This window comes from Somniosus microcephalus, chromosome 2 (genome assembly GCF_052327205.1).
Source record: "Somniosus microcephalus isolate GS21.2 chromosome 2, FLI_Smic_1.0, whole genome shotgun sequence".
Classification (NCBI taxonomy): Eukaryota; Metazoa; Chordata; class Chondrichthyes; order Squaliformes; family Somniosidae; genus Somniosus; species Somniosus microcephalus.
Genome location: NC_140988.1, coordinates 92855401 through 92876068, shown reverse-complemented (window position 1 = coordinate 92876068; position 20668 = coordinate 92855401). Strand labels below are relative to the sequence as shown.

The following is a 20668-nucleotide window of genomic DNA, read 5'->3' as shown; positions in this document are numbered from 1 at the left end:
TTCGGATAAGGGATAGTGTATCCTTTATCCACACTTCCGAAAACCGAAATCCTCTGAAAACCAAAAGTTTTTTCGTTCAGCGTAAGTTGTGCGCGCGACCCCAACCCCCGCCGACACCCCCGCCGACGCCGACCCCCGCCAAATTTCCCAGTCTTATAAAATACCTTCTGAAATCCGAAATTTTCCGAAAACCGAAACACGGCTGGTCCCGAGGTTTTCGGATAAAGGATAGTCTACCTGTACTATGATGAGCATTACAAATTTGTACAATGAATTTTCTGTGTTTTGTGTTATTTACCATACCTGCCAAAATCTGTGTAAATATAGAGCCTAATAAAAAGAAAACTTCTATAGCTCTGCCAATGGCTTAGTGGGTAACTGCACTGAGTCAGATAAACCAGGAAGATCCCATGGTTTGATGCTTGGTCCATATTGAGTTAGCTGATCTTGGCAGAATGATAACAGATGTGAAAATTGGCCCCGAAAACCCATTCCTGGGGGGACAAAGGTGAAAATAAAAACAACCAGGGCTCCCACAGCTGATAGCTATCCAGAAAGTACTCCTACATGGCCTCAGATGAGGTCAAGGTTTGGGTTCCACTGTGATGCCCTCATAGCCAACACTCTCCATCTTGGTTCACACGAAAAATGTCAGTTAGGTGAGATAGCAGAGAGCTGCCAGTGCCTATTGTGATAGTGTTGGGTCCACGATGATAGAAGCAAGAGAAGTTACCTCTTTGTTTTAAATCTCTGGCATGATGGGTAGTTCAAGCTGAGCCAAAGAGCTGACCACACACACTACAGCAACATGTCAAAATGTTTGAACTGTGGTCTGCTTTCCCATATTTTCTTGCTTGGGAGGTTTTATTACATTAAAAAGGTGCTATATGAATACAAGTTCTTGTTGTTGCTTTATATTAATGTTGGAATTTCTGAACTCCAACACAGATTGGACTTCTCTAGCCCCTTCTCTCAGTATTTATGACCTCTCAAAGAACCCTACAATACCTAAAGCACATTAAGATTTTGCGTTAGGGTATCTTGAAGTGCTTTGCATGGCTGCCATGGGAACATTCCCTCCGTCCAGCTGTGAGAGCACCCAAGTATGGAGCAACAATGGAAGACTGACTTAAAAGGGAAGTCTAGTTTTTAAACTGTAATTCAAGTGAGTATAGATCAACCTATAAACTTATTAACTAAAAGCTAAAGAACAGAAAGAAACTAGCAGCAACTAACTGGTTTAACCTTAAGTGCTGACACTGAAGTGGAATGGCTGGCTGCTAGATGTCAGTTATTCGTTTCAGCTGGGAAAGGGGTAAATAGAGTACTGCCATTTTTCAAAACATTAAGCAATATAGAAGTAAATACATTAATGAGTCGAGAGAGTATCAGTGAGATTGATAAAAAGGGAGTTTGGTTTTGAATGGGAATTCAGTGGTGAGTGGGAGTTCAGCTGATCCATAAGGTCAATTAAAAGGTTGTTGACTAGTGTATAATTAGAATGGTAAGACAGGCAAGTATTATGCAGAACGTGCATGATATGCGAGTTTCTGGAAGCCAAGGGTATTCAGGAAAACCGCAATGCAAGAAGCCTCTCCAGATACTCAAGCTCAAAACGGCTGATCCCAAGAAACAGTTGGAGACACTCTATGCTACATGGGAGCAGGAAAAGTTTCAGGAATGAATATTCCAGGATTCTATTGTTAGAAGAATACATATAATCTACTCTTAATTTGAAGTTGCTTAATTTTTTTTAAAAGCAAAAAACAACTTTGATGAATGGGAGTGTAGACTGTAGCCTTTTCTACAGCCATGACTGGGAGTACCAGAAAGTCTGTTGCCTCCCAGGTGTCAGGTTAAAGGACATAAGAAAGAGCAGGTGATGAAGATTCTGGAAAGGAAAGTTTAGAAGCTTGATGTTATGTTTCACACTGGAAAAATAATTTAAGAACAGGATCTTGCAAAAAGGTTTTGAGGAGTTTGGCGTTAGATTAAAATGCAGGACTTTAGAAGGTTGGAATATTAGGATTGCACTGTAACAACATGGTACACTAGTTAGATAGATGCAAATTAGACACTTAAATAGATGACTTGACAGATGGTGTAGAAAGCGTTTCAGATTTCATGGGCATTGGAAAAGTTCTGAGGCAGGAGTAGCTATACAAACAGGAGGTTCTTCACCTAACTCAAACTGGCACCCATGCCCTTCCTTAGCTATACTTAGATAAGACAAATGCTTTTGGTCAAAATGAGGAGGCAGTTCACAGAATCAGGATGTTCCTTAATTTGTCTATTGAATGTCCAACAAGGAAGTATGCAGTGCTAGATCGAATGCAGCACTCCCTCACTACTGCACTAAAATGTCAGCTTGAGTCCTGGAGTGGGGTTTGAACCCAAAACCTACTGACTCAAAAGGCAAGAGTGCTACCAGTTAAACCAAGTCGATGCCGGAAGGTGAGAAAAATGGAAAAACGGGGAAATTACACACAAAAAGAAAACGTATTAATATTGATGACAGTGTATGCCAAGATGTGCAAGTGATAGCAGGAATAGTGTATTGCAGGAGAGAAACGTTTCCTGTAATTCACTGATGCCAGCTAGACATTGTTTATTTTGTTTTATAAATGAGTGATCTGTGGAATCTTATCACAAACTTTAAATTCTAGAATGCTACATGTAACTTTCAATAGATAAATTAAGTTATACATGCAGGATTTCTAACTTGCATGATCCCAGAGCTGAAGAAATAAACATAGCATTAATTTTGCAATAATGGGGTTGAGCTGATCAGTGCACAGGCTTGCTGCTGCCTGGACAGAAGGCTCACATATCCTAATTTTTGATTGGGGGGGGGGGGGGGGGGGGGGGCCGCTCCCACTAATTTAAATAGGTGACAGAATCAGGAAAATTTGCCTGGAAAGATTGGTCTGTAGCACACTTGGCTGGGATCAGAAAATATAGTTAGGGAACAGCTCTTAAAGGCTTGCAGCCAGCCATTAAAAAGGAGATTGTGGAGAGAGCAGAAAAGTAGAGAAATTGATCAAAATGACATAATGGAGACGTGTGGATAATATTGCTCCCTTTGATGCTGAAGAGTTGGAGGTCCTGCTGCAGAAGGTGCACCAAAGGAGTGCTGTCCTATTTGAGGCTCCAATAAAAGCACAGGTGAAAACTGCATGAAGAGAGGTTGTCGACCAAGTCAACAGTCACCCTGGACCCTTGCACCTGGGTCCAAATAAGGAAGGTTTATTGGTATCAGGAAGGTGGTGAAGGTGAGTGTGCTTCTCAAGCTTACACACATTTTTTCATGGGCCCATTTAGGATGGCGGAAACCCCAAATAAAAACTCTGGGAGGTACCATTTGAAACACTGTACACAACTATTGCCCATTTGCACACATTCTTTCATTGTTCTAAAGCTGAATGGCACACTTGTCTTGCTAGTGGAGGTGGAATAACAAACCGATGCTTGGCCTTGCAGTCCAAGGCCCTCCTCTGCCGATAGGGGGCTTCTCAGTAAGTCAGCAGCCAAGACTGCGGAGATTAACCCCACTGTTTCTTCTTCTGCAAATGCAGCCACTGTGGACTTCCACTTATTGATGGCATCATAGCTGATTCCTGGCTAACAGCCATTGCCATGCATAATAATATTTCAATGGCCAGATATCACGTGAAGTACAAACAATTTATTTGCCTGTTGGCAACAGGGTCGACATGAGAAATCCTGATACCAACATGGGTGGCATCTGCAACACCATGCACTCAAGGGAAGCCTACTACCCAGAGAAACCTCTGCATCCTGTCCAGCTGATGCCTCTTTTTCACAGGGAAAGTGTTGAAGGTGCTGCCCTTACAATGCCCATCACTCGCTTGATACATATGTGCACTGCAGATAACCTAATGTGGCAAATATCCCTGGGGTGGTTTGGAAGGATTCAGTAGCATGAACACCATGCTGTCGTAAACCTTAACTTCCACAGGAAGAACCGTTCCTTTTCCAGATGTCTACAAGTCATCCTGAAGCAGGTATTACAACTATATGGCAGCCTGTCCTAGGAGATGGTGAACATGCCAAAATATACGGGACGGGATCTAATAAATGCAGGTCCCAGGGTAGTGCTAGGTGCAGACAGAACAACAAAGCTGTTGCTTCACCCACATTTGGTGGACCCTCGTTACCCCTCTTGCTCATCTAGAACATGCAGAAGTTGGTAAGGAATGCCCACATTTAGCACTTGGCATGGAGTGATTTAAACACCAACAACAAACAACAACACTGAAGTAAAGCCCTAAATGCAAAACGTAGCAGAGTTCCTCCTAAAAACAACTAATGCATGGAGCAAAATGCAGTAAAGTTGCCGCAGAAACACAAAACAAAATTGATAGGCTAACAACCAACTGGATCTATAAGCAACTTGACTGAGCGGGCCAAGGCCCAAGATGCCTAATACGCCCATTCCAACGGTGAGAACAGTACGCTGTAGGCAATCCATTACCTATAATCAGGAATCCTAGCGAGGGACTGTATTTAAATATACTCAATTGTAATGAAGCCCATACTTGTTAGTGCAGCCTCATTTTCAGAATAAAACATGCCTGTTGGGAAATCAGGCGCACCATAACCCCACGTGCTTCCAAAGAGCTCCACACCACTGGAGAATCTTGTAAAATTTACCTCCAGATTTCAACACTTGGTTACAAAAAAAATCAACTCCACCAAATGGCTTATTCCCCTATTTTCTGTCACCAGTGAGATGTCCTAGATTTAATAATTCATCAGTGGAAATAATCACTCCATGAATATAAATAAAGCTCATGTTATATTTCAATCCTTCAAAAGAAAAGAAAAGAGAAAACAAGCCCTGGTAACTTATAGGCACTGGGGAAGAAAAGGAGAGACCTTAATGGGAATGGAGAAGTTGGGCAGAATGGGAACTTTAAACTCAAAAGCTGACTTTCAGACTCTTCTAGCTTTTGTCTAGAATGTCTTCCTTTTTCCTCAACCGAGGATCCCCCTCCACTGTGGTTGACAGGGCCCTCGACCGCGTCCGTCCCATTAGCCGCACTTCTGCTCTCATTGCTTCCCCTCCCTCCCAGAACCACGATAGGGTTCCCCTTGTCCTTACCTTCCACCCCACTAACCCCCACATTCAACACACCATCCTCTGCCATTTCTGCCACCTTCAGCATGATGCCACAACCAAACACATCTTCCCCGCCCCTGCCAACATTCCAAAGGAACTGCTCCCTCCGCGACACCCTGGTCCACTCTTCAATCACCCCCAACACCTCTCCCCACGGCACTTTCCCGTGCAAGTGCAGGAGATGCAACACCTGCCCTTTCACCGCCTCACTTCCCACCGTCCAGGGCCCCAAACGCTCCTCCCAGGTGAAACAGCGATTTACTTGCATTTCTTTCAATTTAGTATACTGTATTCGCTGCTCACAATGTGGTCTCCACACAATCTGCATTTGGTCTCCCCAATGTAGAGATCGCTTTGCTGAACACTTCTGTTCAGTCTGCAAGCATGATTCTGAGCTTCCGGTCACTTCTTGTTTTAATTCTCCGTCCCACTCTGACCTTGGCCTCCTAACACTGTTCTAATGAAGCTCAACGGAAGCTTGAGGAACAGCATCTCATCTTTTGATTAGGCACTTTACAGCCTTCCGGACTAGAGTTCAACAATTTCAGATCATAACCAATGTTCCCATTTCTTTGGACAGCAGGTGCTGGTAATGGTTCAGCTGGTGCCATTTACAGCTCCTCTGGACCCATCTTTTGTTTCTTTACTTGTCCCATTACCATCCCCATCATCCCTTTTGTCATTTAATCTCTGCTGCATTCCACCCTATCACAGACCTTCCCTTTTGTTCTTTCCTCCCCTCCCCCTTTCCCTGCCTCTGTACTTGCTTAAAACTTTACAGCTCTAACTTTTTCCAGTTCTGCTAAAAGGACGTGTCCCAAAATGTTTAAACTGTTTCTCTCTCCATAGATGCTGACTGACCGCCTGAGTATTCCCAGCATTTTCTGTCATTAGTTCACTTCCTCTAAATAAACAATCTATTCATTGAACAGTGAAATAGACACCATTTGCAATTTTCTAACATTCTAGCCTAATACCACTGAGAGCCAAAGAGTTGAGCATTTAGAGAGGCCACCACAAACATTGCTGGCAGAGTTCAATGTCACTCAATACCCGAATATAGTAACAGCACTCATGGATTCCCAAGACGAAGGCAGATTAGCGCGATGGCAAGAAACCACTGAAAACCCGGATTTCTCGCACTCCAGCAGGAAACCCTGGAACCTGCTCCATCGGCTTGGCGCTGCCCCACAAGGTGCCAAAGGTCAGTGCAGATGCCATTGCAGCCTGCCTCCTAACCAACTCAAAGGCAACGACTACCGCCGAAAACAAACGCATAGAGAGAAAGCTGCTTAAGCTCTCTCTGCAAAAAGCCGCTCCGCACACCACCTTTTCACAGCCTTCACCACCGATGAGGTGGACACAGCTCCGACAACCTCCACGTCTGGAAAGACTGCCAGGATTGATGGCATCTACCCAGAATTCCTCAAGAACCAGGGCCCAAATGGATGGATGTGCCTTGCCAAAGTCGCCTCCAACATCCTTGACACTGGGATAATCTCAGAAGTCTGGCGCCATTCCAAAGCCACTGCCATCCTAAAGCCAAGAAAATCAGCCAACAAACCCAAAAGCTACTGCCCCATCGCCCTTCAGTCTATGGTCTAATGGCTCGCCCTTAACCGGATAAAACAGGCTTTAGAAGCCACTGTCCTGAACGAGCAGGCAGGCGTCAGAAAGGGAAGAGACTGCTCTGATCAGATCCTTGCACTCACTACCAACACTGAGGCAGGATTCCAGAAGCAGCTGAAGACTGGAGCTGCCTTCATGGACTTGTCATCGGCATATGACACTGCCTGACACGAAGACCAGCTACTGAAGCTTTCAATAATCATCCAATGCCGCAAGACTCTCAGGCTTAACAAGCAACCGTAAGTTCCACATCTATCTTGGTGGCAAGGCCAGACAAATACGGACACTCAACAATAGTCTGCCACAGGGGTTGGTGCTTGCACCGGCCTTTTTCAACATCTATTTAGCAGACATGCCCTGCAACAAATCCAGGAAATTTGCCTATGCCGATGATATAGCACTGCTGACGCAGGCATCAATGCTGGAGGAAGTAAGTAGGACGCTAACAGGTGACCGGGACCTACTGGAATGCTATTTCCAGACCTGGCGCCTCTGCCTCAATCCAGAGAAGACAATAGTGTCGCCGTTCCATCTGAACACCACCACTGCCGGGAAAGAACTCGTTTCCTTCTGTGGAAGGCGACTTACTCATAAACCCCACCAGGCCGTCGCCCTGGACAGGATTCTCACCCATCGGCCTCATAGAAACATAGAAGATAGGAGCAGGAGTAGGCCATTCGGCCCTTCGAGCCTGCTCTGCCATTCAATGAGATCATGGCTGATCATACAAATTCAGTACCCTGTCCCTGCCTTCTCCCCATATCCCTTTAGCCTTAAGAAATATATCCAACTCTTTCTTGAATATATTTAATGAACTGGCCTCCACCGCCCTCTTTGGCAGAGAATTCCACAGGTTCACCACTCTCTGGGTGAAGAAATTCCTCCTCATTTCAGTCCTAAATGTCCTACCCCTTATTCTTTGACTATGACCCCTGGTTCTGGACTCCCCAGCCATCAGAAACATCCTTCCTGCATCTAGTCTGTCCAGGCCTGACAGAATTTTATAGGTTTCGATGAGATCCCCTCTCAATCTTCTAAACTCCAGTGAGTATAAGCCCAATCGACACAATCACTCCTCATACGTCATTCCTACCATCCCAGGTATCAGCCTGGTGAATCTTCGCTGAACTCCTTCCATGGCAAGAACGTCCTTCCTCGGGTAAGGCGACCAAAACTGCACACAATACTCAAGGTGCAGTCTCACCAAGGCCCTGTACAGCTGTAGCAAGACATCCTTGTTCCTGTACTCGAACCCTCTTGCTACGAAGGCCAACATACCATTTGCCTTCTTAACCGCCTGCTGCACCTGCATGCTTACCTTCAGCGACTGGTGCACGAGAACACCCAGGCCTCTTTGCACTTCCCCTTCTCCCAATCTATTGCCATTCAAATAATAATCTGCTTTCCTGTTTTTGCCACCAAAGTGGATAACCTCACATTTATCCACATTATAGTGCATTTGCCATGTTTCTGCCCAATCACCCAACCTGTCCAAATCGTACTGGAGTTTCACGACATCCTCCTCACAGCATACCCTCCCACCCAGCTTTGTGTCGTCTGCAAATTTGGAGATATTACATCCAATTCCCTCGTCCAGATCATTAATATATATTGTGAACAGCTGGGGTCCTAGGACCGATCCTTGCGGTACCCCACTAGTCACTGCCTGCCACTCGGAAAACGACCCATTTATTCCAACTCTTTGCTTTCTGTCCGCCAACCAGTTCTCTATCCAAGTCAATACCTTGCCCCCAATCCCATGTGCCTTAATTTTGCACGCTAATCTCTTATGCGGGACCTTATCGAAAGCCTTCTGAAAGTCCAAATACACCACATCCACTGGTTCTCCCTTATCTATTTTACCAGTTACATCCTCAAAAAATTCCAGTAGATTAGTCAAGCATGATTTACCTTTTGTAAATCCATGTTGACTTTGTCCGATCCTGTCACTGCTTTCCAAGTGCTCTGCTATTACATCTTTTATAATAATGGACTCTAGCATTTTCCCCACTCAGGCTTACCGGTCTATAATTCCCCGCTTTTTCTCTACCACCTTTTTTGAATAGTGGGGTAACATTAGCTACCCTCCAATCCATGGGTACTGTTCCAGAGTCTATCGAGTTCTGGAAGATGACCAGCAATGCATCTACTATTTCTAGGGCCACTTCCTTAAGTACCCTGGGATGTAGATTATCAGGCCCTGGGGATTTATCGGCCTTCAGTCCCATCAATTTTCCTAACACCATTTTTCCCTACAAATACTGATTTCTTTCAGTTCCACCCTTTCATCAGACCCTATGTTCCTCGGCATCTCTGGGAGGTTATTTGTGTCCTCCTTTGTGAAGACAGAACCAAAATATGTATTTAGTTGGTCTGCCATTTCTTTGTTCCCCATTATAAATTCCCCTGATTCTGACTGCAAGGGACCTACGCTTGACTTCATCAATCTTTTTCTCTTCACATATCTATAAAAGCTTTTACACTCAGGTTTTTATGTTCCCAGCAAGCTTACTCTCATATTCTATTTTCCCTTTCTTAATTAATCCCTTTGTTGAATCCTAAACTGCTCCCAATCCTCTGGATTATTGCTTTTTCTAGCCAATTTTTATGTCCTCTCCTTGGATCTTATGCTATCCCTAATTTCCCTTGTTAGCCACGGTTAAGTCACCTTTTTTGTTTTATTTTTATGCCAAACTGCGATGAACAATTTCTGTAGCTCATCCATTCGGTCTTTGAATGTTTGCTATTGCCTATCCACCGTCAACCCTTTGAGTGCCATTCCCCAATCAATCCTACCCAACTCGCTCCTCAGACCATCGTAGTTTCCTTTATTTAAATTGAGGACCCTAGTCTCTGAGTCAACTACTTCATTCTCCATCTTAATGAAGAATTCGATCATATTATGATCGCTCCGACCCAAGGGGCCTCGTACAACAAGATTGCTAATTAATCCTTTCTCGTTACCTAATACCCAGTCTAAGATTTCACCAACAATGGCCAAAAAGTAAAAATCATCGTGAACCTGGTCTGGAAACTCGCTGGAACATCATAGGGGAGCACAGCCAGAACACTTTGCACTGCACCATAACAGTGACCTAATCTACTCTGCTGCAGCATACTGCTCTGCCTCATGGTCCTGCAACCACCACACAAAGATCGTGGACGTGCAGTTAAACACCGCCATGAGGATGGTGTCAGGGAGGCTTATGTCCACTCCAATTGAGTGGCTCCTGGTGCTATTGCCTTGCCTGCCATTTTCCGCAACGTCACCATGTTGAGAGATGGAACAAATCATGAACAACAATTGACCTTACCATTCACGAAGACTTGAAAAACCCACCATGAAAGCGCTTAAAATCGTGCTGGCCATTCTGGGAAACAGCAGCCAATATTCATGCAGCTGGTATCAACCCACTATCCAGGTGGACAGAATCATGGGACGCATACAACATAAAGAAGCAACACCTCATCACCGACCCAACAGCAGAGGTCCCTGGCTTCAACCTCCCTCGAAGACAGTAGACAACGTTCAACCATATCCGCACAGAGTACAGATGATGTGGCCACCTGCTCCACAAGTGGAAGATGAGGAACGACCCGAAGTGTGACTGAGGCCATGAGTCCAAGACCATGGAACACATGACATCAACCTGTCCACTAAGATCTGTTGCTGGAGGCACCTCATTTCTCCCACGGCATCTCAGGAGGCCATCGAATGGATAGCCAAACTAGACATCCCATTATTAACTATTCCCGTCGCACGAAAGTAGTAGTAGTACCACAAGCATTTAAGATAGAGGTTGTCAAGCTAAGATAATGTAGCATATCTGGATTAACAGATAACTAAATTCAGTTTACAGTATAATTCACAATTCAGCGGTAACAGCAGTCGACATTTTACAGCACCCACTAGTCACAAAAAATTTCAAATGACGGATACCAAGAACATAAGAAATAGGGACAGGTCATTTGGCCCTTCGCACCAGCTCCGCTATTCAATAAGATCATGGCTGATGATCTACCTCAAATCCACTCTCCTGCTCTATCCCCATATTCCCTTCGTATCCAAAAATCTATTGATCTCTGTCTTGAATTTTTTTTTATTCGTTCATGGGAGGTGGGTGTCACTGGCAAAGCCAGCATTTATTGCCCATCCCTAATTGCCCTGGAGAAGGTGGCGGTGAGCCACCTTCTTGAACCGCTGCAGCCCGTGTGGTGAAGGTACTCCCACAATGCTGTTCAGGAGGAAGTTCCAGGATTTTGACACAGCGACAATGAAGGAACAGCAATATACTTCCATGTCAGGATGGTGTGTAACTTGGAGGGGGGACATGGAGGCGGTGGTATTCCCATGCGCCTGCAGCCCTTGTCCTTCTAGGTGGTAGAGGTCGCAGGTTTGGGAGGTGCTGTCGAAGAAGCCTTGCCAAGTTGCTGCAATGCATCTTGTAGATGGTACACACTGCAGCCACGGTACGCCAGTGGCGGAGCGAGCGAATATTTAAGGTGGTGGATGGGGTGCCAATCAAGCGGGCTGCTTTTGTCTTGGATGGTGTTGAGCTTCTCGAGTGTTGTTAGAGCTGCACTCATCCAGGCAAGTGGAGAGTATTCCATCACACTCTTGACTTGTGCCCTGTAGATGGTGGAACGGCTTTGGGGAGTCAGGAGGTGAGACACTTGCCACAAAATATTTAGTCTCTGACCTGCTCTTGTTGCCACAGTATTTAAGTGGCTGGTCCAGTTAAGTTGCTGGTCAATGGTGACCCCCCCAGGATGTTGATGATGGGGGATTTGGCAATGGTAATGCCGTTGAATGTCAAGGGGTGGTGGTTAGACTCTCGCTTGTTGGAGATAGTCATTGCCTGGCTCAAATGTTACCTGCCACTTATTAGCCCAAGCCCGAATGTCGTCCAGGTCTTGTTGCATGCGGACATGGACTGCTTCATTATCTGAGGAGTTGCGAATGGCACTGAACACTGTGCAGTCATCAGCGAACATCCCCATTTCTGACCTTATGTTGGAGGGAAGGTCATTGATGAAGCAGCTGAAGATGGTTGGGCCTAGGACACTGCCCTGAGGAACTCCTGCAGCGATGTCCTGGGGCTGTGATGATTGACCTCCAACCATCTTCCTCTGTGCTAGGTATGACTCCAGCCAGTGGAGAGATCCCCCCCTGCCCCCCAATTCCCATTGACTTCAGTTTTACTCGGGCTCCTTGATGCCACACTCGGGTCAAATGCTGCCTTGATGTCAAGGGCAGTCACTCTCACCTCACCTCACCTCTGGAATTCAGCTCCTTTGTCCAGGTTTGGACCAAGGCTGTAATGAGGTCTGGAGCCAAGTGGTCCTGGCGGAACCCAAACTGGGCATCGGTGAGCAGGTTATTGGTAAGTGCCGTTTGATAGCACTGTTGATGACACTTTCCATCATTTTGCTGATGATTGCGAGTAGACTGATGGGGCGATAATTGGCCGGATTGGATTTGTTCTGCTTTTTGTGGACAGGACATACCTGGCAATTTTCCACATTGTTGGATAGATGCCAGCGTTGTGGCTAAACTGGAACAGCTTAGCTAGAGGCGCAACTAGTTCTGGAGCACAAGTCTTCAGCACGACAGCTGGGATGTTGTCAGGGCCCATAGCCTTTGCTCTATCCAGTGCGCTCAGCCGTTTCTTGATATCACGTGGAGTGAATCAAATTGGCTGAAGACTGGCTTCTGTGATGGTGGGGACCTCAGGAACTCAACTACAGAGCATCCACAGCCCTCTGGGGTAAAGAATTCCAAAGATTCACAACCCTTTGAGTGAAGAAATTTCTCATCTCAGTCCTAAATGGCTGACCCCTTATTCTGAGACTGTAACCCCATGTTCTGGACTCCCCAGCCAGGGGACATCTAAATAGTCAAGCCCCTTAAGAATCTCATAGCAAATTATTGCAGAATCTACTATTCATGTGTCTTTTGTGTACTGTAAAAACTTAATTTTTTTTGGGAGGGGGGGGTTGCAGAAAAGAGAGACACACACACACAGACAGGGAGACAGACAGAGAGACGGGGTGGGGAGAAAGGGAAGGAGATGGGGCAAAAGACAGGTGAGAGAAGAGACAAACTGACAGAAAAAGAGTGAGACTGTACCAGAGACACACGCACAGAAAGGGGGAGATTAAGCAAGAGACAGACACATTACCAAGATAGAAGGTGCAACACACACACTTTCTAGCAGCTGCCCTCAAAGTCGCACCGACAGAACCAAGGAGCTAGAAGGTCCCTGAACTGGGTCTGTCTCCTTTTTTGTGTGTGTGTCTCTTGCAGTCTGTCTCTCCTTCCCATCTATCTCTTTCTCTCTTCCCCCTCCTCTCACATTCTCTCTTTCCTTCCCTGTCTATCGCATTCATCTGCCCACACTCTCCACTAGCAATGATGTGCAAGAGAACCCAGCAAGCAAAAGCGGAGGAAATATAAAAAGAGGGACTCTCACCCTGAACAACAAAATGCACTGGATTTATCAAAGTATTGTTAATCCAGGTTATAATTTGGTAGAGAACTCAAAGAATAGTTTTCTTTACAGAACTACTATACAGTGTTATTATTTAAAACTTTGCATTGAAGAGGTGGCATCATTCATGCTAAAATATGTTCCATTTATTTAATCTTGAGGAATTTACCCCAAATTCTCAATATTAAAAAAATATACTTTAAAGTATGTGATGGTATAAATATTGAGAAAGAGACTGGTTACTCATTAGCTGTGGTGTAAAACATACATGAACCTAAATCACATAAACAAGCGCTTAAACAACAAGATGGTTATGCAGGTTTGTGGTGGTACTTTAAAAAAAAAAATGCAGTGGTAGTGTTTTGTGTGTCAAAACTCATCTAGGTCTACAAATTTTATACCATGATACAGTACAATGTCAGATTTTAGCCACATGTCCACCTGCCTGACAAAAAGCTGACATTCTAGTTAAACATTAAAGAAAACAATTCAAAAGGCGTCTAGGCTCACATAAGAATGGCCAATTCCATAGAGCAAGAATTGGCACCTTCAGGAAGGGACTGTTTTGAAAAGTGTCCTAGTTGAGCAGCCTGTAAATATAACGGTTGCTGCAATATTAATGTCAGGTGGTTCCAATGTGACCTCGCAAGCAGCAGTTAACCAGTTTGAAGGCAAATCATGTTCTATTTATGAAAACTTCTGAGATTTGATCACTAATGCACTGCAATTTTCTCCCCAACATCCACTGCTACAGTCCAATATACACTGGAGAAACAAGACATGGGAGTCTGAATCTAATCTGGATTTTCAGAAAGGCAAGTCCCAGCAGCGTTACAATATGAATTCCATACAGACCAGTGTACACCATCCACACAAAACAATTAGAACCGTACATTATGTAAAAAACTCTGCAGCTTCTAGAATGGTTCAGTGAGTTTATACAGTGAGTCATACAAGCCAGCAAGGAGGTACTGTACCAGGTTCAACCTCAAACTTTGCTCAGTTAGCTGACCAAGGCCAGGGTGTTACAGTTGGCCTCAGTGCCCTGGGTTAAGGCAAGGAAAAATATACCATGGTTCTGGCTCCCTGATTGCTAACTGGTGATCTCTGCTGTAAACCTGCATGCACAGATGTCATGGGAGGACAGGCTCAGGTGCGATGTCCTCCACTGTAATGGAGGGCGACAAGGACCATCTCCCAAGCAGAGAGATTCAACAGCTTCAGGAGAAGGTAGAAAATCAGAGAAAAACAGGGAATATACAGCGCTGGCATTATTCAAAGTTATACAGATTTTCCAGAATCTGGCTGTTAAACTGAAGAGCCTGTACACCCATAATTCCTGCTCATCAGTATGCACCTCTCAATCTACCCTCTCAAATAACCTGAACCTAGACAATCAATAACCCTCCAGTTCCATGGCAACTACCGAATAGGTCAACGAAGGACACGTACCCAATCGAGCACTAGACGGAAATCTACTGTAAGTTGCGCATTTGGGATATTCTTCTATATCTGATACAATTTCACAAACAGAAAGCAAACCTGTTCTAGCAACTGTTTTGAAAGAGCTACACACAATAATGAAAAATAATACCGCGTAAGAGTGTTGAAAATGATTTTGGATCCCTGGAATAAATAAAACATATACAATAGCATCCCTTTATAGCCAGAAAGCAATTTCAGAACATATATTCAAAAAGGTTGGATTTTTTAAATATCACCCAAACAGGGACAAAAACCTGCTACTGATGTAACTAGAAGACATCCTAACTATTTGCAATAATACATTAAAGGGTTAAATATCTCCATTACCATTTTATGAATTAAGTCTTTTTTGGTGATAATCATGGTGTAGTATTTTAGGACTGGATAATAGCAATAGCTGGAGTGTTCGTAACTAACCATGCACTCAATTGTACTCTGAGGCTGTGCCAAGTACTACAATCATTTGTCCACTTATCACACAAATTATAAAGACAGGTTAGCGTTAGGTAACCCCCCCCACCAATGGCTCAACTGGTAAAGCAAGTGTAAACCGAGCTACACAGGCCAGAGGTCTAGAGTTTGAGCTCCGCTCTGTCCTAAGTTAGCTGATAGAACTAATCTTTGGCTCAGTGCCCTCCTGACAGCTAGCCAATTACACCCACTGGAAGTGTGTGTAACTCGTGCCAGGTGAGGGCAGGATCAAGCTCAACTGTGAAGCCTCTGTGGTAGAATAGTGTGCTGCTGGCACTTACTATCTAGGTTTAAATACAAACAACAACCACTTGGTTGAGATACTGAAAGAAAACCAGTGCCTGCAGAACCATACCCAAGCAGAAGACGATAATTTCAGGGGAGAAAGGGATAAATTGGCAAAACAAAACCTTCACTAATAGGTAATATAAAGAAATGATAATACAGTGGAGTGATTTCAAAGCTGTAAATCTAAATTTTAAAGCTCTACTGACAGTTATAAAAAATATTTATATCATCAGAACTCCTTGTTCAAACCACTTGTTACTCCAGTATGCATGTGTTAATGCATGTTAAATATATCAACTATGAAAAATCATAATGGTAGATGAAGAATATCTAATGACGTTTTGTGAATATAATCCCACAGCAGGGCATAATCTGTATAGTCAGAAGTTACATGTAAAAACACAGCACACCAAATTAAATAATTTTAAATGGTTTACTTTCACTTCTTGGTAAACCTGGACCCAATGCCATCACAATCACCAGCCCTAGAGTATCACCATCAATGTACATAAAGAGCCAGGATGACACGAACCTGAACCTGGCCCTGACACAAAACAGAAATGATACATCAAGAGTCCCTCAACTGAGTTATACGATATCATACTTCATTCTCAGTTCTTAATCACTCCTACTTAATTGTCGTAATTTCTCTATCGTTCAGTGAGTTGCGTTGCTTTCATCACACTTTAGTCCCAATTACCCTTACCCGACTCGAATTTTTCCCTATTCTGCCTTGAAGACAGTGACTTATGCTGTGATAATATCCTTCAAGCACTGGCAGCTTACAGATACCTCAACTGTCTGGCCATTGTTCACACAGACGTCCAGGCAATGAATGTCAGCAGACTATTTGATCACAAGGCCATAATAGCAGATTTAAATTTTTCCTCAATTCACACACATCTTTTCTGGTAGGGGGCCACCAACCTAGTTACCAGGAGTGCCAACGCTGACTGATATTACCTATCTGAGTCCAGGGACACTGAAGTCACTTGAAATACCTTCACCAATGCCCTGCCTGTCTAACTCAGTATAGACCCGGCATCAGTTCTAGACCACTCCTGGTCTGCATGGTGACCATAAATTTCTCCAAGGGACCTCCCAATCTTCTGCTGTAATACGGAGTTTGATCGGCAGAACCCCCCAAAGAACAGTGTAAATGGCAGAAAATAGTAGATCAGAAGAACCCCAAGTGGAAATTCATGGACCATGTATTTATCCACTAAGCCATCAGGGGAGCTCAATCTAGATACAGTTCTCTTTTTAAAAAATTCAGTTGAAGAATACAGCCATCACAGTGGATCACTATGGTTACTGTTCTCCAAGGATGTCAACAATGTCCCTGTGCACTAATTCAGTTCTTTGCCAAACTTCTAACTCAGGGGACCAAAAGTGCAACTGGTAACTGTCCAACCAAACTTAACACAACCATCAATGGTGCACTCAATACTACTTGCTGAGATTTGACCAGCTCTTTCTCAAATGCAACATATATACACCTTTGGTGCTATCCAAGCCTTTTTTTAAATCACAGGTGACCTTAGAGCTATAAATAAGCTTGTAAATTGCAATATCAAGACCAAAGTAATTACTCTCAGCCAATACAAATTGAAATTCGGTATTTGGGCCTGTTATTACATAACCCTTGGCAGTAATTATGACCAGCCCTCCATCAATAAATAATGGTCAACAATTTAACAAATCTCTTAATATTAGATTTTGCATAAACAAAGGGAAAGTGGTTTTACGTAGTCACAATTCTGTGTGTGTGCTTTGTCGTCTGCGGTGTAATGGTGGTGTTGACCTTTACCACATAGTCAGAAACCAGAGCAGTAAAAGGAATCTTCGGGCAGATGTCATGTACAAGGCACGTTTGTAACGCACGCCTATTGCCGCGCCTTTATTCACGATTATACCAATTAAAATAATAGTTTGCTAGACCAAGTAACAGAAACTAGGTTATTTTCTGCAAACTAAAGCACGTTTGCCGTTATTACCGGGCTCGATTACCGAAGCCCTGCATCCTCTAGCGGACACACGGTACAGTGTAGTTTCGGTAGATATACAGTATATATAAATATTTAAACACAGACACAGCCTAAACATCGTACCGAAGGGTCAAATCAAAAACGATCGGCTGAATTGCATTTGCAGAAGGGAGCAAAAGTGCTGCAGATTTGAAAGTTTGTATTCTGCAAGAGACTCGATGTGAGAATAAAATTTAAAATAAAAAACAAAGATGTCGGTGCAGAGACACGGCTCTAAACCCTGAACTTCAGGTGACCGGCCATGGCTTTGACACTGCGGCTTGCTAGACGTGAACCCGACTGAACTGGGAGGGGTGCGAGATTGCAACAGAGAAGATGATCCTGGACAGTTCTCAGCCCCTGAGGCTAACCTTTCCCCCCCTCCCCAAAAAAACAGACAGACACGCCGAACAGATCTGCGCCGTCCCACCCGGGCTTCAACTCAAAAGTTAACACGTTTAAATAAGACAGAAAGAAGCTGGGATTTGATGTGAGCGGCGCGGGGTGGAGGAGGAGGAGAGAGCTCCCCGCCGGGGCCGGGGCCTGCTCCGCCTGACCCCTCACTGGGGCCAGGCCAGGGCTAGGGCTCCCCTCCTCTCCGCTCGGGCTTGGCAGCCCAGCCCGGCCCCGGCCCTTCCTCACTCGCCCTCTCCCCTACCTCCCACAACCCTTGACAAAAACACAACAGTAAGAAACGAAAAAGATCAATCTGGAGAAAAAAACCAACTAATAAACTGTAAACAGCCGACCCGAGCCCTTTCTCCCTCTACCCCCACCCCCCAGAATTATTATTATAAACATAATAAATTACAACTTGTTCTTTTTTTTAATTTATTGAGAACATTAATGAAAAGGTGAAACAGTTTAAATTCCTCTCATCACCACCAACATGGCCGCCCGTTCGCTTCTTATTTTAAAGTAAGAAGCCCTCAGTGTCTTTGTCAGCTTTCACCTCTTTAACCCTAAACTGCGGCGGCACCAACACTCGGCTCAGTCACAGCCACACTTACGCGAATAAGGCAGGCGCTTCGGCTGCTCCTGCTTTCTCCTGGGCATTTTCCTTCCTCCCCAACTCCTCTCTTTTTTAAACCATTTTCTCTTCACATTCTCCTCTTTTATATATATATTTTTGTTGCAAATGCACACACACCAAGAAAAAAAAATCTATATTTCCAAAAAAGTGTGTGTGTGTGTGTGACATGTAATGTATGCATGTGGTGTGCTCGCCGTTGGAAGGGCTCGGAGCAGCACACAGGATGCACCTGGCTGTGGCTGGCCGTGGCCCCGGTGTGTGTGTGTGAGAGAGAGAGTCAGTCAGTGCGTGTGAGGCTGTGCCGCTGTTACCAGGAGCATTGCTCCAACCCTAACACTAATCTCGGGATCAAAGGGCAAGTGCACGGACGGCAAGTAAAGGTGCCGCTCGGCTCGCAGGGATACATTCGAGACGAGCGCTGCCCCCCTTTCTCCTTGCAATTGCAGACCGGAGCAAAATAAAAATGCATGTACTGTCTGCATATTGCAACTAAGATCAAATATATGAAATGATTTTTAAAGCGGCCCGTTTGCCACATAAACTTCACTCTATTCTCTTTCTTGTAGGGAGAGAGGGGGGAGCGATAATTCATTTTTGTTACGTGATTGTAATCCGAAAAAAAAACCTAGACTTGTCAAGTCTCACTCATTTGCAGCGAGGCTTGCTCATTTTGGTTTAAAAACTGTCATGTATTTTGATACATTTGACTGGAAAAGAAACATAACTCCTTTGTGTTTGGAAAGGGTTTGCAATCTGTTTCACCGTTTTAGATCATAAATCTCCATCATAATATTTTGTCTAAGATTTCATTTCGTTAAAACATGAGCAACTTCTAAATATATATATTTAAAAACCTCGTATTACACAAAATACGTGCAACAGTATAGACATGCCGGATCCACTGCATTCGTAGACTAAGGTAGTTTCTTCAGTAACATCAAGTTTCAAGCAACATGATGCAAGTGTTTCATTTTAAATTGCAAAACATGTTAATACATAAAGACTAATTACTCCATCGGTCAAAACCGTTTTACAATAAGTAGCCTAATCCCTGCTTTCCTCTAGCAAAATAATTTTGGTGGGAACAGTCTTTTAATAGGTACCATGCTACTTGTTTATATATAATACCTGTTCGTTTCATATGGATATATGCTGGACAAAATAAAAGCAAATGACCAGTTCACTGTTTTGGTGTCGGTTGAGAGACTTAATGGTGAGAGACTCGGACCTGTAGAGGAGGAAAGGGATATGGGTGTCCGTGTACACAAGTCATTAAAAGTTAGTGCACAGGTACAAAAAGTAATTAAAAAAGCTAAAGGAATGTTGCCCTTTAACTCAAGAGGGTTGAAATATAAATGTACCCCATGTCTCTCCAGTCTTTCCTCATAATTCAGAAACTGACATCCTGAAAACTAGCTCCAAATATTTTTATAGCCAATAGAGGCCCAGACTGTTAAAGATTATACTTGACGTTTTACTATGTTAAAGGCACTATATAAATGCAAGTTGTAATCATGCTATTGAAGTGGCCAGAGCACTCATTTGACACATTTTAAAACTTATTATTGAACAATCCAGCTACTTGATGTAATAACTTGAGTGGCAGGGCAGACTCCACCAAAATGAATTACAATCTAGTCTTAATTCAAAGTGACTTAATTCAAATGATCTGATTGTTTACAATTCCTACATAGTATATTATTTGCATGGCTTAATTCAACTTGTTGGATAATTAATTTTTTTTGCACAACTAATGATTTTGAATTAACAACAGAAAATGCTGGAAAAACTCAGCAGGCCAGGCAACATCCGTGGAGAGAAAATAGAGTCAACGATTCGGATGAACCCTTTGTCAAGACTAAAGAAGCACAGGAAATGAAATAGATTAAGAGGCCAGGCTGGGAGAGAACAAAAGAGAAGTGAAGAGACATTAAGAGGTATTCAAAATGAGACGAGATGGTGATAGGACTAGTGGAGACAAAAGACGGCTCTAGATTAGGTGTGAAATGCGCTGGCAGAATGGGAGACAGCTGCCATGTGGGAGAGAGAAAAAAAAAGAATGGGGGGGGGGGGGAAAGGCCAAAACAAAGGTGTGGATAAA

General features: G+C 43.9%; 1 protein-coding gene across 5 annotated transcripts in view; it reads right to left on the bottom strand.

Moving 5' to 3' along the window:
• Positions 1 to 18895, bottom strand: part of znf827 (zinc finger protein 827) — a 113881-nt gene extending 94986 nt beyond the window's left edge. For all 5 annotated transcript variants that reach the window (XR_015081682.1, XM_086011191.1, XM_086011198.1 and 2 more), the window contains exon 1: positions 18545 to 18895. Coding sequence is in view for 4 of the 5 variants with exons in the window: in XM_086011191.1 (XP_085867317.1) it covers positions 18545 to 18590 (46 nt within the window). In the remaining variant the exon portion in view is untranslated. The remainder of the gene's footprint in view (positions 1 to 18544) is intronic.
• Between the last annotated feature and the right edge of the window lie 1773 nt (positions 18896 to 20668).